Raw genomic sequence first — 18,673 nt, 5'->3', positions numbered from 1 at the left:
TCGTCTGTCTGATATTCTGTATACAGGTACAATTATTTTTTTTGTCATCGATTTATGACAGAAATTATGTTCTAATAAGTAAAGAACTTGAAGAACTGTAAGAATTGAGCCAACTAAATCAATGTTCCAAGTATTAAGGCAATGAGTCCAAGGATATTAACTTCTTGAATTCAAATAGAGAAGGAATTTAAAAACATTCAATACAAATCTGAAATGATCCAGTACTGCAAAATACACACTTCTACACTTGACTGTCTGCAACTAAAACCTAGAATGGAGTCATTACTATTTCCTTTCCAAATGACCAAAACCTGGTGTATTTTATAAATACACTGAAACAGATTAGCTGTTAGACTGCAGCCGCCTTGTGACTCTGCAAAGGGCAAACTGACAATACAAAATATGTGAACATTTGCATAAGTTATAGAGGGAGAAAAACAAAATCTCCATGAACTTGTTTTTCCAGTCCTGCATTTGCTTTCGGTTTTGGGATATTGTATAAAACCCCAGCGCTGACACCGTCTCCAAACCTTTTCTCATCAGCTGCCAGGTAAGGCGATCGTCAGCAACTGATTTCAATTGAGTTGTTTACTACATGTAGTGTTTTCTTTACTGTTCTCAATTGTTTGCTAAGTTACAAAAAGGCTAGAGAAATTTACAGTTCATCATAGAATTTATAGCCTTCACTAATTTAAACAGAAAATTATTTTTCAATCAAACAAGTTTATCTGAAAAGAAATGAAAGGAACGTCAAGATAATATAGTGTGATTAAACAAATTAAATTTATTTTCATTTACATTTTAATAAAATATGTGAGAGCTCATTCACACCTTTCTCAATAAGTGGAAAATATTTGAACCAACTTAACTGAATTACTTCAATTAGTAACAAGTAATTCAATTAAGTTTATAAGTTCATTTAACTTAATAAATTTAAGTCTTGCTCAAATCATTTAATTTACTTTCAATAAGGAAGTAAACTAATGAAGAATGCTGTCATGAGTTGCAGTATGTAGTGGTGAGGAAGACGCTAGCAGACGCAGGTTGGAGATGAAGATGATTTAATGACAAATAACTGCTCAAACAGTCCACAAGGAGCAGGCAGCACAGTGAAATGAAAACCAAAGCTAGTCACTGGTAGCAACTGTTCTAAAAGGACTGAAAACATGAACAGACGCTGACACAGGACTTGACAGTGCGACTGTGACAACTAATGCAGTGTTTCCCAACCGTGGTCCTCAAGGCCCACTGCCCTGCATGTTTTAGATGTTTCTCTGCTTTAACACACCCCATTTAAATGACTGCATTTCAGAAAAAGCTTGTTAATCAGCCATCAATTGAAATCGTGTGTTGAAGCAGGGAAATACCTAAAACATGCAGGGCAGTGTGCCTTGAGGACCAGGGTTGAAAAACACTGGACTAATGAACAACGACCACATTGGACAAGGACCCAACAAAGACAATGCACAGAGGGTAATCACGGAATGAGACACAGCTGGGAACAATCAGGGGCAGACAAGACAACACAGAGACTCCACAGAACATGGCAAACTAAAGAAACACACACAACCCCCCCAATCCTGACAGATCCTTTAAAAGTTTCCTTTTGCTCAGGCAGCCTTTATTTGACAGTGGTTAGACAAGAAAATGGGTAATGACAAAGGGGGTAGAGATCCAGCAAATGGCATCAGGCTGGGAATCAAACCTGCGATGGCTGTGTCGAGAACTAAGGCCTCTTCATTTGAGATGTGCTCTACTTCTGCGCCACCACCTGGTTGGTTCTGTAAGGATTTGGTTTTCTCTGTGTTCATTCTGTTTCTTGTGTATCTCTGTTGTCCCGGCTACCCTTTGATTAGTTACACCTGTTTCTCGTTTCCCTTTGATTGTCTCCCTGTGCATTTAAGCCCACCTGTTGTCTCTGTCTCTTGGATCCTTATTGTGTCAGATGTTTTGGTCTCCATTTGTGTCAGTGTCTCGAGTTGATGGTTTTGGACTGTCTGAGCAGCTATTTATCATTAAAATCATCATCACCTCTCAACCTGGGTCCTGCCTGCGTTCGCCCTCACCACCATCACCCACAATTCATGTCAGGTTCAGGATCTGTCCCTGGTGAAGGTTGCATTATGACATCAGACACAGGATGTGAACATGGCATTGAACTTATTTGTTTCAAGTAAATTCAAAGTAAAAACTTCCTCTATGTTAAAAATGTGTACATTTTAAGTTAATTCAGCACAAAAAAGTTAGTTATCACTAAACCAAAAGAATTAAGTGAGATTAATGTAAATAAGTCCATAACATGAACTACTGCCCAAATATACTTTTTAGAGTGGTAGTACAGCAACCATGTAAATACTGAACAGCTTCAGTCTCCACTGATATTTTGATGATGAGCTCTGAGTCTGTTAGGCTGGAAGGCCTTTTTTCCATCACTCTTATCTTTAGTTTCTGTTCCAGATTCTTTATCAAACTCAAGTCTGGGCTCTGGTTGGGCATTTCAAAATGTTGATATTACAGAAGGAACATGTTAGTCAAATTTAAAGATGACCATAAATATAAAGCTGTCAGGGGTGTGAAATTAATGTTGCACAATGAAATGAATAAATATTTCAAAGGTTTGAACAGTATGGTAGAAGTGTCATGAATGAGACAAGTCCTTTCAGGTTAGGCAAAGCAGAAGGAAATACAAAATGACAATCTGCAGGTTACTAAATTAGAGAAAAAGCACAACAAAAGTGCATTTCCATCTGAAGCAAGTAAGCAGTAATAAAAAAACCACTGCCCCCAATAACTGATGCATAAAACTATCAGTATGAAAACTAATCAGAAAGGTAATTTTGAAAGCAGCTACTCTTTGTCTGAAACCGAAAGATACTGGACAACATAAACTATAGACATCTAGTATTAATAGTCTTTACAAAATCTAAATATTTTTGCAGAATCGTGGGCTGCAAAAACACAAATAACCCTCAAGAATCCATCAGACAAAATATAACAAGCATGGATAGTGAAATAGTGCAAGACAAACAGGAAGAAGCAGGTTCACCAGGATGCTCTGATAGGCAGGTAACCAAGCCTCTTAAAGGGTTGGTTTGGCTTTTTTGAGGGAAGGTTGTGTGAAGTTTTTAATCTATAATTCTTGGTGTGCAACTTTACAAGGTAATTTTTTGGATGCTGTTTTGTTGAGCTGATCAACATCCATGCTACTATGTGAAGTTACACTGGTCAAGTCAGATTTCAACCCATCAAATATTCTGCAAATTGCTAGTCCTCTCTAGCTCTGCCAGAAGTGGAGATTACTCTTAGAAATAATACATTAATCTGAGCTAAAGGTCCAAAAATTAATCAGACAGACTCAAGATCCACTGAAAAATCAAGTGGCATTGCAGAGGTCTAACTGGCTTGTTAGCTTTGAACTGCTCTGAGAATGTATTTTCATATCTAAACCTCACAGTGATCCGACATCTTTCTGTAACAAGTAAGGGGAATATTACTGGTTATAACTTCACAGAACTTCACTTTAAAAAGCCCAAACTAACCCTTCAGGGTCAGTTTTGTAAATTTGTTTAAATTCCTGTAAGAGAGTATGTATGTATCATACATATTTATGTATGATATAAACATAATAAAAACAGGAAACCTTTTCTGGTTTTAACCAACATGTTCAGAAAACATTTGAATTTATTCAAATTTAAATACAGGGCAAAACTTGTTCAAACATAGAACATGTTTTTCTTTCTATTTCAGGTTGAAAATAAACACAGGCATTGTTGCAGTCTCAGAATCCTCTTTCACTAGATGCAAGGTAAGTTTCGGTCAAATAAAGAGGACTTAAAACTGTTTTTCTTATAATTACGCATTTATGTTTATTAGACAGCAATAATAGTAAATATAAAGAAAATGAGAAAATAATTTTGATTGTTTTGCATAGAGCTTAACCAGTAGGTGAACGTACATGTTAAGGTTATAACGGATCATTTTTCACTTCAAGAGTAAATATATTAAATTAGTTAGGTAGACAGATCAGTTTTTAGCTTCTGTTTTACTGATAAGAATTTAGAAACTACAGGTTCCTTATTTCCTTTAGGTCTTAAAGGGAGGAGCCAAACCACATCCACGATGAATCAACAACTCCCTCAAGGTAAATTTACACTTTCGTCACATGTAAAATGATTCTGCATTCATAAAGTAAAATTGCTTTTTAAAACGATCATGTAGCTCATACAATACACATTTCTTACTGACCATCTTGCAAGAGCAGAGAACAGCTCTCAGCTGACAAGAGCCATACAATAAATTAAACATTTAAATTTGTTACAAACATACATATTGTAGTTTTTGATGCTAATGGTTGCAGAATAAGGTAAGGTAATTTTATTTATATAACACATTTTCAGCAACAAGGCAATTCAAAGTGCTTTATATGAGTTAAAAGGAAATACAAACAAAATAAACCAAAGGAAAGAAAAAAGGAAAAAATTAATCTAATGTTCTAAAGTATGTAAACTAAGTGCTCCTGTTCAGGGTTGCTAAGTATCTAATTCCATTTTTAAATAGTGAAAAGTTAAAAGCTTTTCACTAAAAGCTAAAAGAGAGCTTTTAGTAGAACTAAGGGTGCGTTCACACTGCAGCCTGAAGTGACCCAATTCCATTTCTGTGGCAATTCCGATTTTTTTGCCGGGGCCGTTCACACTGCCAGTAAATGCGACCTGCATGTGTTCTGCAGTGTGAACAGGCAAACGGCCTGAAAGTGTCCCGCATGCGCAGTAGAGGGCGCAATAGCGTCAGCGTTCTCAGTGTTCTGCCAACTGCCATAAAAAGAAGTGCTCAGTGTTTGCAGAAGTAAACATGGAGGCTAACAGTGGAGCTTAGCTTACATATTTGAAGTAGCTGTCCGGCCGGAGCAGCATATTAACAACATAATCTTCATATAGCCCGTCATAGTTGTTGTTTTTCTTCCCGCTTGCGCTTATCAGGACGCAGAATAGTGAGATTTGTTGAGAAACAGTGACGTTCAGTTCTGATTAATGCGACCTGAATGTTAGGTCGCATTTGAATCGGATACGTATCGGATATGGGTCACATTCGAAAAAGAATCCAACCTGTGCTGTTCATACTGCCATGAAAAGATCGGATACAGGTCACATTACGTCAAAAAAATCTGAATTGGGTCACTTCAGGCTGCAGTGTGAACGCACCCTAAAAGCTCTCTTTTTATGTTGCCAAATAGTTCAGCAGAAGTTCTTGAGGCAAAAAACTCTCCCAGAATTCCTCCCACATCTGTCCTTTTGCCTTTGCAACTTGAAAAAATGCAGTCCTTTTAGCCATACCACACCCATCAGCTATTTCAGGTGTCCCTAGATCAAGGGTCTCAAACTCAATTTACCCAGTGGGTCGCTGGAGGCAGAGTCTGGGTGAGGCTGGGCCGCACAAAGGATTCCACGAAAACATTTAAAAAATATCCTCAATTGTCAACATTTAATTATTTCTACAATACATGAACTGCAAGCTTTGGCTTTGACAAAGACATGATGAGGGTGTGACAAAATTTAGGGTGCGTTCACACTGCAGCCTGAAGTGACCCAATTCCGATTTGTCAAATCGGATTTTTTTCGCCGGGCCGTTCACACTGCCAGTAAATGCGACCTGTATGCATTCTGAACGGGCAAACGACCTGAAAGTGTTCTCAGTGTTCTGCCAACCGCCATCAAAAGAAGAAGTGCTCGGTGTTTGCGGAAGTAAACATGGAGGCTAACGGTGGAGCTTAGCTTACATATTTGAAGTTGTTGTCCAACCAGAGCAGCATATTAACAACTTAATCCTCATTATAGTCCGTCAAAGTTGTTTTTCTTCCCACTTGCGTGTATCAGGTCGCAGAATTTATTGAGTATCAGTGACGCTAAGTTCGGATGAATTGTGTCTGTTGTCGTAAGTCCTCATGTAGCAGTTGCTACCGGTGCTGAGCCCTGGTTTCCGCTCTCCCGTGCCACCTGCCTTCTGGACTGATTTTGTTTTTGTTCCTGTGGACTTCATTAAAATTCACCTTTTTCAGTACATCTGTCTGGGTCCCAGCGTTTTGCCTCACCACATCTCATGACATATACCTTCTACTCAGGTTGGCACACCCAATGCCCGTGTTCTCACCTTCTCACCTCACAAGAAACATTGGGTTGTTCTACACAGGCGGTACAGTGGAGCTACTGATGGATAGCAGCTGGTCCCAGGAGTAAACAAAAGCATTGGTCACTCATGCAGTCTCCAAGCCAGAAAACAGACACCAAAAACAAAGTTCTCCAGAAAAACAAAAGAGCAGGTGGACACAGAAACAAACAACACATCTAAAGAGATTTAAAAACTAGAAAAACTCAGAATTAGTGTAGAGCTGCTGAAACATTGTCACAGCACCAGGGGTAGTTAATTGGTCACTATGGTTATGTTTTTATCATGTAAAACACTTAACATGGCAGATTCCAGCTGCACAAATAAAACTGACTTGGCTTAACCCCACAGGTCTGATGGCATTTTTACAAAATTTGACATCAGGCTTTGCCTCAAGTTAGCATAATAAAAAAGAGCACTTATGGGCCCAATAGCAACTGAATTATCTATCCTTCCATCCATTTTCTGCTGCTTATCCGGGGTCGGGTCGCGGGGGCAGCAGCTTCAGAAGGGAGGCCCAGACTTCCCTCTCCCCGGTCACTTCTTCCAGCTCTGCTGGGAGGATCCCAAGTCATTCCCAGGCCAGCCAAGAGAAATAGTCCCTCCAGCGTGTCCTGGGTCTTCCCCGAGGCCTCCTCCCGGCGGGACGTGCCTGGAACACCTCACCAGGGAGGCGTCCAGGAGGCATCCTGACCAGATGCCCGAGCCTCAACTGGCTCCTCTCGACGTGGAGGAGCAGCGGCTCTACTCTGAGTCCCTCCCGGATGACTGAGCTTCTCTCTCTAAGGGAGAGCCCAGCCACCCTGCAGAGGAAACCCATTTCGGCCGCTTGTATCCGTGATGTCATTCTTTCGGTCATGACCCAAAGCTCATGACCATAGATGAGGGTGGTGAACGTAGATTGACCGGTAAATCGAGAGCTTTGCTTTCTGACTCAGCTCTCTCTTCACCACGACGGACCGGTACAGCGCCCGCTTCACGGCAGACGCTGCCCCAATCCGCCTGTCGATCTCCCGCTCCTTTCTTCCCTCATTCGTGAACAAGATCCCCAGATACTTAAACTCCTCCACTTGAGGCAGGGCGACCCCCCTGACCCGGAGAAGGCACTCTACCCTTTTCCGGCTCAAGACGATGGCCTTGGATTTGGAGGCACTGAGCCTCATCCCGGACGCTTCGCACTCGGCCGCGAACCGCTCCAGCGAGAGCTGCAGATCACCTTCTGATTTGGTCTAACGCCTTCTCCAAGTCCACAAAACACATGTAGACTGGTTGGGCGAACTCCCATGCACCCTCCAGGACCCTGCTGAGGGTGTAGAGCTGGTCCAGTGTTCCACGACCAGGACGAAGCCCACACTGCTCTTCCTGAATCCGAGGTTCGACTATGCGACGGCCCCTCCTCTCCAGGACCCCTGAATAGACCTTACCAGGGAAGCTTAAGAGTGTGACCCCCTGTAATTGGAGCACTCCCTCCGGTTCCCCTTTTTGAATAGGGGGACCACCACCCCAGTCTACCAATCCAGGGGAACTGCCCCCGATGTCCATGCAATATCGCAGTCGCGTGAGCCAACACAACCCTACAACATCCAGAGCCTTAAGGAACTCCGGGCGGATCTCATCCACCCCTGGGGCCCTGCCACCGAGGAGTTTTTGACCACCTTGGCGACCTCATCCCCAGAGATTGGAGAATCCAACCCAGAGTCCCGAGGCTCAGCTTCCTCAATGGAAGGCATGTTGGTGGGATTGAGGAGGTCTTCGAAGTATTCCGCCCACCGGCCCACAACGTCCCGAGTTGAGGTCAGCAGAACACCATCCCCACTATAAACAGTGTTGGTGCTCTGCACTGCTTCCCTCTCCTGAGATGCCAGATGGTGGACCAGAATCACCTCGAAACTGTACAGAAGTCTTTCTCCATGGCCTCTCCAAACTGTCTTGGACACTCGGGGAGTGTCTACGGCCGCAGATCCAATAAAACGATGACAAAGTCAATCATCGAACTGGAGCCTAGGGTGTCCTGGTGCCAAGTGCACATATGGACACCCTCATGCTTGAACATGGTGTTCGTGATGGACAATCCATGATGAGCACAGAAGTCCAACAACAGAACACCACTCGAGTTCAGATCGAGGGGCCATTCCTCCCCTACAGGTCTCATTGACATTGCCCATGTGAGCGTTGAAGTCCCCCAATAGAACAAGGGAGTCCCCAGGAGGGGCACTCTCCAGTACCCCCTCTAAGGACTCCAAGAAGCATGGGTAATCTGAACTGTTGTTTGGTCCATAAGCACAGACAATAGTCAGAACTCGTCCCCCCACCCGTAGGCGGAGGGAGGCTACTCTCTCGTCCACTGGGGTGAACCCCAATGTACAGGCGCCAAGATGGGGGGCAACAAGTATGCCCACTCCTGCCTCCAGCCCCTTCCCCACTAGAGAGGTGACATTCCACGTCCCAAGAACCAGCGCTGTAGCCGAGGATCAGACCGCCAGGGTCCCTTCCCTCGGCAGCCGCCCGTAACACAACGCACCCGACCCCTTTGGCCCCTCCAACAGGTGGTGAGCCCATTGGAAGGGGGACCCACGTCTCCTATTCGGGCTGAACCCGGCCGGGCTCCGTGGGTAAAAGCCCGGCCACCAGGCACTCGCCATCGTGCCACACCTCCAGGCCTGGCTCCAGAGTGGGGCCCCGGTGACCCCCTTCCAGGTGAGGGAAAACCAAGTCCAATGTTATTACTCATCATCTGGGTCTTCGGGCTGCGCTTTGTCTGGTCCCTCACCTAGGACCTGTCTGCCTTGGGTCACCCTACCAGGGGTATTAAGCCCCAGACAGCATAGCTCCTAGGATCATTGGGACACTCAAACCCTTCCACCACGATAAGGTGGCAATCCAAGGAGAGGAGCAACTGAATTAGACACTTCTTATAACACTAAGCAAAGAAATCCAGTAATAAAATGCTGCACAGATAAACGGGAAGCCAGCTCCTCCCAAACACAACCCTGTATGACATTCCATCATTGCCTACATGGGCACTGAATTCTCCAAAGAAGTTAACAAAATTTCTAAACAAGCTCCCTTCCAAGATGCCAACTACAAACTTGACAAAAATCCATGTAATCTGTGCTGCTGTTTCTTATATAAGGAGGAACAACAGTGAGAATTTGTCCTCTTACAGCACAGAGAGGATATCCAAAGCTCAGTGCAGAGAACAAAAATAAAACATTTTAATTATTTCATTTTTTAAGAAACTACAGCTTTCAGAGTTCTATGTCTAAGATGTACAGTTATTGAAAAAAATCATTTCTAAAACATTTTCTTCTTTTGATCATTTACAGACTTGTTGAACACTCTTTCAAGACTTGGACTGAACAAATTTTATCCCAACAAACTTACTCTTCGTTCTCTATTGGAGATCAACAAAGACAACATAAACACAAATCCTGCTTCATCACTGGAGGAAATTCCATGGTATTTTCTCAGAAACCTCTTACAGATTAATGCTGAATGTAGAAGTTGTGTGCAACTATCAGACAATGATGAGGAAAACAATGACCTCTTTAGCCAAGAACTTTATACCGAAGAAGACACTCACAGTGGTGTTAATGCTCTCGACCTGATAGTAGCACTTTTCCTTTGCGCTGACAGCTTCTTGCAGCAAGAAATGTCTCTCAGAATGTCAATGTGTCAGTTTTCTGTACCACTGTTGTTGCCTCATAGCAACAACAATCAGTGCGGCCTGATGCTTTGGGCTCTCAGAGGCATTGTTAAAGAGTGGTGTCCTCATGTTTTGTCAGAATCAAAAGGTTTCATCGAGGACACAATTATTGAGGCAAATATTCCTTTATATTCCTTTGTCTGTCTGAAGAATAGCAGTTTGTCAAAGTCCCAGATGCTGAATCTTGTTCTAAGTCGTGGGCAGCAGAGTCACAACATCTTCATACATAAAGACATGGAGGACAGGGCTATCAAAAAGGAAATAGCAAATGGACTTGTAGAGGTTTTCTGGTACCTTCCCTGTGGAAAAGAAAATCTGGACATTTTTCCAGAGCCAGTTGCCTTTGCTAATCTGAGAGGAGACATTAGTGAGTCACTTGCACAGTTCAGCTTTCTTGTTCAAGTTTCAACAGCTACCTTTGTGTTCCTGGACAAGGTTGAAGAAAAAGAGCAGGAAACGCTGAATTCTTTCAAAGATTTGAGAAAAAAAATATTTTTGGTTGTTAATCGCAAGGGCGGTGAGAAGGAAGACATGATGTCTGTCCAGAGAACAATTGAAAAACTAGATTTTCCAAAAACCAATGTCATCATTAAAGATAAAACAGTAAACAAAACATACTTCTCAAAAAAACTTTGTGCTGCTATAAAAAGACTTCACTGGAAAGTGAAACCACCAATAAAATGACAACAGATCTGATGTATGAAAAAGCAACAGAACTTGGTCTGTCTGTGGATGAAAGTAAAAGTGATGAAGAAAAGAAGGCAGCTGAGGAGATTGTGAAAGCAATTGGAGAACAAAGCATTCCCAAATACAAGAAGCTGCACCTTCCTTTGCAGGGAGAAAACTGGAAAAGATTATCCAAGTTAGAAATAAAACTCTGTAGATTAAATGAGTACAGTGACTTAGGAACTGAAGAGTACAAATCTCAGCTACAGGAGGAGAAAAAACAAATCAAAGAGAAGCAGGCAGGATACAACATTTCCAAAGGAATGAAAAGTTTCATTGGGAACCTTTTCACAAGTGACAAAGAAAAAAGAGATTTCTTCTTGAAATGGATGAAACTTAAGCTTGATGCACACTCTCGAGAAAAACTCTTACAACTGCGAAACCAGTTCAAAGAGCAATGCAAGACAAAAGATACAGAACTTATCAAAGAGTTGGATCAAGTTCTGCTAGAAAGCTCTTTAGGAATTGAGCATTTCATGAGAGAGATGGGTCTAATCTATGAGTTTTCACAGGAAAACACAGAGGAAATCTCTCGTCTCCCTCAATTGGCTGCTGAGATGGTGATGAATGGACATCCTTTAGAGCTTCTGGATGGAGACGCTTCCAACGTCCCAGAAAAGTGGGTGTCAGCTGTACTTAATGAGGTCCATAAGAAAGTTGGAAACAGGAGCAGATTGCTGGTACTAGCTGTTCTGGGTGTTCAGAGTTCTGGGAAGTCGACGCTCCTCAACACCATGTTTGGTGTCCAGTTTCCAGTCAGCAGTGGCAGATGTACAAGAGGAGCTTACATGATCTTCCTCAGAGTTAAAGAAGATTACAAAAGTGAACTGGATTATGACTTCATAGTTCTCATTGATACAGAAGGTCTCAAGTCTCCTCAGATGGCTCAACTTGAGGACAGTTATGAACATGACAACCAGCTGGCAACCTTCGTCATTGGTTTAAGTGACATCGCCATCATCAATACAGCAATGGAAAATGTAACTGAAATGAAAGATATCCTGCAAATTGCAGTTCATGCATTCTTGAGAATGACCCATGTTGGAAAGAAGCCAGTTTGTCATTTTGTGCATCAGAACGTTGGGGCAGTTTCAGCTACTTCCAAATGCGTTGCTGAGAGAAAACGTCTTTTGGATCAGCTCAATGAAATGACTCAGATTGCATCTGAAATGGAAAAACAATCAACTATTAAACAGTTCACTGATGTCCTGGACTATGACATGGAAAAAAACAACTGGAACATCCCAGGTCTCTGGCATGGCACTCCACCAATGGCTCCAGTAAACACTGGTTACAGTCAAGCTGTTGCTGATTTTAAGAAATATCTTTTGGAGACAATAAAAAGCAACAAAACCAGTGAACCCAATCAGATCCCAGAGTTTCTAGAATGGATCAAAAGTCTCTGGAGGACAGTTAAATATGAAAACTTCATCTTCAACTTCAGAAACACCCTGGTGGCTCACGCTTATGACAACCTGTGTAAAGCCTTCAATCAATGGGAATGGGAGTTCAGAAAAGAGATTTACTCCTGGCAGCACCAAACAGAGGTAGAAATTTTAAACATACACATTGATTCTGGAGTAGAAAATTGGACTAAAATGGTCTCAGAGAAAAAGAAAGAACTTTCTACAAAGATACAAAATGAGCAAATGAAAATGAAGGAAAATCTCAATCAGTACTACAAGAGGAAGGACAGACGTGTAAACCTGATAGAGAAGTACAAAGTTGACTTTCTAAACAGCATCAGAAGCCTTGCCAATGAAACCGAACCATCAGTAAGAACTAAACTGGATCGTGTTCTTGACCTGAAAGTAAGCCAAAAGAAAGCTCAAGAAATACAGAGGAAATACAGAGTTTTGATTGAAGAGAACGTCATGAGGCTCCTGTGTGACTGCAAAATGTCAAACTTGTCTGAAGATCAGTTGACAAAAGAGTTTGAGAAGATGTGGTCTGAGTCTACAGCTAATCTGTCTGGCTTAGAAGAAAGAGACATTGCTGGATGTGTCCTCAAGCAGTTGAGGAAAAATTTCTCTAATCGAAATGTAAATCAGGAATTACAGAACACCGACCTAAAACAAGTAGGATGGAGTCCTTTCAAAGTGACAGATGAGCATGTAGACAGATTTAAGGCCAAATCTGTTGATATGAATAAGTTGCAGATCTTCACAAATAATGTTATTGAGTCATGTACAGAATACCTTACTGACAAAGTAGGAACACCTGAAGATTACCATGACTCTTTCATGAAAGATCTACTGGAAAAAGTTGACAAGAACTTTGAATAAAACTACAAGGAATATGAAACAAATACAAAGTATGAGATTGATTTGAAGCTTCACGTTTGTGGCATCGCTTCAAAAAAATTTACAAAAATGCACAAAAAGTTTCTGTCAAACCTGAATCCCCAAACTCAGCTGGAGAAGTTCAAGCCTGGGTACTTGTCAGATTTCATTGATTTGTACAAAGAAAGAGATGACTGTCAACGCAAAGCCAATGATTACATTCAGTTTTGTATCAAACCAGCAGTGGAAGATTTCATCACCAGATCTCTGGGAGTAGACATTGTGGATGAGATCTTAACGAGCCATCATTCTGCAGAGTACAGCTCTCGCTCATTTTTCCAGTACAACATTCAGAAAGAGTTGCTGGAGAAGGATGACTTTGAATGTTTTGTAAAGTACATCAGTAAATATGAGATATATGTGAAGAACTGGATATTTCAGCACATCCAAGAAGAAATGATATATGAGAACACATTGTCCAAACTGAAGAACAACAAACTTCAGGTCATAATTAAGAAAGTCACTGCTGCAATAGAAGTGGCATCAAGACAAGCAGATGACGTTACCCTGCCAAATACCAATGAAAGCATCGAAAGGTTCGTCCATGGAACGCGTGAAAATTTGATCAAAGACCTCACAATTTCAGTCGAAGATGAAAAAAGGATCCTCTTTCAAATCCAAAGCACATGTCACCCATTTATCAACAGTGTCAAGATGGCATTGGAGAACCTGACAACTGAGCTTCAGGAACTATTTTTGAAATCTGAAGACATCAATGAAACTGTGAGGAAACTGACAGTTAAGCCACAGGATGAACTTTTCAAGCGAGTTTTTGGATGTGGGAATCAGTGTCCATTCTGTAAAGCTCCATGTGAAGCTGGAGGCAAAGAACACAAGCTGCACAGTGCAGCTATACATCGACCACAAGGTCTTGCTAGATATAGATCCATGATAACCACCAAACTTATACCAGAACTCTGTACAACTCATGTCCAAAGTGACACTTCATTCTCCAATTCGGACACTAAAGGACAGTTTCATCCTTACAAAGACTACACAAGATATTATCCAGACTGGCAGATTCCACCAGACCCCAGCATTGAGGCTTCAGACTACTGGAAGTTCATCCTGGTTAAATATAATGATCAATTTGCTGAAGAATATGACGCAAAACCAGCAGATGTTCCAGATGCCTGGAGGAGACTCTCAAAGGAAGACGCTCTGAAAGGATTAAAAGATGCTTTCAATATAAAGTCAGAAAACTTTTTATAAAGTTGCATTTTACTTTTAAGTGAAAATGTAGTATTAAAAGGGACTACATTAAAAGGGACTACAAACAAAAATCATTAACAGACATAAAATGAAGTACAAATACTTATTACGAGATCAAATTTAAACTTTTGTCAAATTTTACCAGTTGTTCAACAATGGTTAAAATTGTTTGATAAAACTACCACATGCGCAGCTTAAAGAAAATACGATTATATTTTCTTTATAAATGCAGAAAATATATACATGAACATTATTCATTCATTCATAGAATTAATGTTATTTTTTCAACATTCATTCTATGTATTCCACACATGACTATGTTTTTTATGAGCAGTAACCCTTGCAAATATATATATTGGCAAGAAACCTAGCAAGGACTCTATTATGGTGAGATCGCTCCAGGACCACAGAAAACAGATCATAAGACCTGGAAGAAATATGTAATCTTGTATTCTGATTTAATGTTGATTTATGCGCTGTTTAAAATGATTGAAATGTGATACCATATAATGGATACAAGTTGATTCAGTATAAAGATGATTTAACAAATGGGAATTAAAATTAAATAATGTTAAGGGTGATTTAGTTAAAACAAGTGAGAATTATGTTACAAAATGTAGTCCTTCATACTGTGTTGCAAAACCAAGGGTGAAGTAAGTGAGCTACTGCAAACAGATGCCAGCAGGTCAGCTATTTGTACTCGGCGATAAGGGGTGAGGTGGAATGGGAAAACAAACAGTGGCTCAACGATGGAAAGATTGTGCAGCCACTGACATGGATAAGAACATGTCAGTGGACTCTATTAGTGTGATGAAGAAATTACAAATCAATATAATGACTTGTTTTTATGTTTATTCTAAAACTGTATGATGTAATTTTTTGTTCTGATTTCAGTTGACAAATATTTTCAAATTTACAGAAAAAAATCAATGATTTCAAAATTAAAACAATTAACTTTTATTTGAAAATAAGACTTTTGAACCTCAGAATTTTTTTTCCTAGTTTTTGTTATGCTTTTTACTTTGTTCAACAAAATACATTTTGTGACTTCATTACAAAGTGGTAAAATAGGATTTTGCATATTCTCATTTCTTTTAACATTAATTGTAATTGTTTAGAGCGTAAAAAAAAAATGTACATTACATTTAACAGTAGAGGGAAATGTTGGACATCATTCATTTTTTAACGTAACACAAATATGTTGTATAAATATCAAATTAATTAAAACCAAAAATTGTTCTATCTGAGTAACATTTTTAAATTGTTTCTTTGTTTTATGTTTTAACAAGTTTTCTCATTCCTGTGGAGACAACATGAACAAAATTAGTAATAACATCGCACAGTCCACCATTTAATTTTAATGTATGTGTTTTAATCAATTTACTGTTGAATAATTGGTGCAAACATCACTTTCATCAGGTGTAATTTGTATTCACCATAAGTAATGTATGGCATTTGTTTACTTCATTTTGCATTTTAGAAATCCAGCAACAAACGAAATAATAAAAAGATTAAGGCCACAGACATGATTCGAACTGTGCTCAAAACACATTTGCATGTTGTTTTTATTTGTGCCTGAAAATGTGATTGGTGTCAGTTTTGACATATTCAATGATCTGTATTGAAGAACATGTATAAAAAGGCTGAAAAAGTAAAGCAGAAACGTGTGATGGTCAGTAGTCCTTCACGCCCTACCTGAACATTTCAACAACCACCTTCTAATCAGGACCTCCAGTGCAAAAAGAGGAGCTTCAGATAAACTCAGACTTCAGAATTCGTAACATAAACAAAAAAGGAAATACTTACAGAGAAACTACGATAGTTGAAAGCAGATATTGACATACACTAAATAAAATGACACATTTTTTCTCACTGTTAAATCAGACCAAACACTTCTTGTTTTAACTTACCGTATTTTCCGCACTATAAGGCACACCGGATTATAAGGCGCACCTTCAATGAATGGCCTATTTTAAAACTTTTTTCATATATAAGGCGCACCACATTATAAGGCGCACTGTCGGCTTTTGAGGAAATTTAAGGTTTTTAGGTGCACCTTATAGTGCGGAAAATACGGTAGTTGAAATTGTTTTTATTTTCTAAATGCCAGAAAACTTTGGAGAGAACTTTTTTTTTTAAATTTTTTTGTAACTTAGAATTTAAAAGTTTACACACATTTGGTATATAAACCAAATGTGTGTAACTTGGATTAAACTTGGGTTAAACCAAGTAAACCCATCTCAGGGTTTCCCCCAGAAAACTTGATAAGCCCGGTGGTCGGGGTGTCGAGTCGGTCCACCGTGTTTTGTATTAAAAGATGTTAAGTTGACAGGAAATGTAAAAGCATTACTGGGAATTATATGTTACATGAAAAGATCTCGAGTGAAATGCTATTTAAACCCACAACTAGTCTAAAAACAACAGCAGCTCCATCAGGCCCCCAAGAACTTCAGGGGCCCCATAAATGCTAATATTTTAAAACAGACCATAGATACAGAGTTTCTCCAAAGGATCAGAATTCCTCACTAAGTTGATGTAAATATCCATACAGGTCAGCCTGAGTCCAGTTTGAGTGAAAGGAGGAGCGCGATCCCGCTGAGGTAAAGCAGCGGCGGTGCGCAAGGCAAAGCGCAGAGGCGCCAGCAGTGTGATTGGTCCGCGCTGTCGGGTTTAAATGCATAAACTATAAACCTATCTATTATAAACCTACCCTTTAGGAATAAATCTACTCTGCTAGTGAAATGCTAAGAGCCAAAGAGACGCTTGCAGCCCGGCTTTAAAAAACAAACAAAAGAAAAAACAATGATTTTTTTTTTTTTCCTTTCCTAGAAACGTAAACAAGCAACACTTAGCCTGGCGGCGGGGCTAGTAAAGCATGGCGGGCCGCCAGGCTTATAATACACTGGGGGAAACCCTGCACCTAAAGACATTAGCCAGGAAGTAAGTTTAGTTAAACTTTAATTTAACCCACGTTAAACTTTTGGAGTTTAAACTTCTGATAGGTTAACTGAAACATTTGAGTTAATTGAAGTCACACCTGTGGATGTATTTTAAGACCACAACTTAAACATACTGCTTCTTGTCTGACATAATGGGAAAGTCACAAGAAACCAGCCCAGATGTCAGGAGGAGAATTGTGCAATTGCTCCAGTTTGTACAATTCTTCCTTGCTGAAAGGCCCCTCAGCGAGGAAGAAGCCTCTGCTTATAAAGAAACTTAAAAATCCCGATTGCCATTTGTAGATGCACACAGGGCCAAAGATCTTCATTTTTGGAAAAATGTCCTGTGGTTCAGTGAAACTAAAGTGGAACTGTTTGGCCATAAGACTACTGTTACGCCTGGAAGAAAAATGCCAACCTAACTGTCAAATCTGAGGGTGGCAGCATCATGTTGTGGGGGTTGCAGGATTATACCATGGAATAATCCATGAAAACATGGATTATCCAGCCTAGATTAACACCAGAACATTTTGGCTTGATTTGTAGTGACAGCTGAAGCTTTTTGATTTGCTGAGTTGCTGAGAAGCTGCTGAATTGAAGTTAACCACCAACTCGATTTACTGTTTGTTAGGTACTTTTAATTTTTGATACAATGTAATGTTTCAGTTATCAACTGTGGTAGTCGTTGAATGTTACATGTGTGATTTTATTTCCTGTTCTAAAAAATATATGTTCATTGTTATTTATGTTATAGATGAGTAGATAGTTAAGTGGATTAATTATATTAATTTACGTGAAATGCTACTACACGATGAAAATGCCCCCTTTTCCTGTTGCTGTCTGTGACTTTGGGCCAGAAGCTGCTGGATTGAAGTTAACCACCAACTCGATCTCCTGTGTGTTAGAATAAACACAGTGAACCTGAATGTCTGTCATGAAGTCAACCGACTGAACCTGCGACGAACAAAGAAGGGGTACATAAACATGGGGCTCAACTATTTTTAGCACAGAAAAATTATGTTTTCCAGGCTTGGGAGAGACTGGTCAAGCTGGGAAGGTAGGATTTCACTAGCAATAGCATATTAACATGGCGTATAGGGCGCGTTTCAGTGAGGCTGGTTACAAGAAAAGTGGCCTGAATTAATACAAGTTGGATTTCTTCATGTAAACTTTACATTTTAAGATATTTTAATCTGGATGCAATAAGAGGTACAATCATTAAATATTCCTACCTGTAGTTTTGACAGAGTGGTCTTTTTTCTCTCTGTGCAGAGATGTTAGCATATTTCAGCTAGCCATACAGCTAGCTAAACATCATTTCTGCTGTCACACTAAAACACATAGAAAACTAAAGTTAACCTCACAACACCACATAAAATACAAATATTTTCCGCGAAATAAAGTCCATAGTAGTGAAGCACCTGGTAATGAAATGATGTTTGTTTCTGTCAACAAACGGGCGCAGGAACGTCACTTCTGATGAGGACCTTCCCTTCTTATCAGCAGGACCTGATTAGGCCAGCAGGTGGCGGTGTTTAGCAAAACTATCAAAGGTTCTGAAACTGTACCGAGGTTAAAAGCAGAGGAAG

The 18,673-nt window shown here is 40.3% G+C and overlaps 1 protein-coding gene across 1 annotated transcript; it reads left to right on the top strand.

Annotated features, from left to right (window-relative positions):
• Positions 1-492: 492 nt before the first annotated feature.
• LOC103151140 (up-regulator of cell proliferation-like) lies at positions 493-10,630 on the top strand. The gene is made up of 4 exons (XM_007571023.2): positions 493-550; positions 3,748-3,805; positions 4,088-4,141; positions 9,486-10,630. The coding sequence occupies exons 2-4, from the start codon at positions 3,799-3,801 to the stop codon at positions 10,547-10,549; spliced, it is 1,125 nt and encodes a 374-aa protein (XP_007571085.2). The 5' UTR covers positions 493-550; positions 3,748-3,798; the 3' UTR covers positions 10,550-10,630.
• Positions 10,631-18,673: the final 8,043 nt, after the last annotated feature.

Source organism: Poecilia formosa, unplaced genomic scaffold, assembly GCF_000485575.1.
Source record: "Poecilia formosa unplaced genomic scaffold, Poecilia_formosa-5.1.2 Scaffold272, whole genome shotgun sequence".
Taxonomy (NCBI): Eukaryota; Metazoa; Chordata; class Actinopteri; order Cyprinodontiformes; family Poeciliidae; genus Poecilia; species Poecilia formosa.
This window is presented reverse-complemented; position numbering and strand designations above follow the sequence as displayed.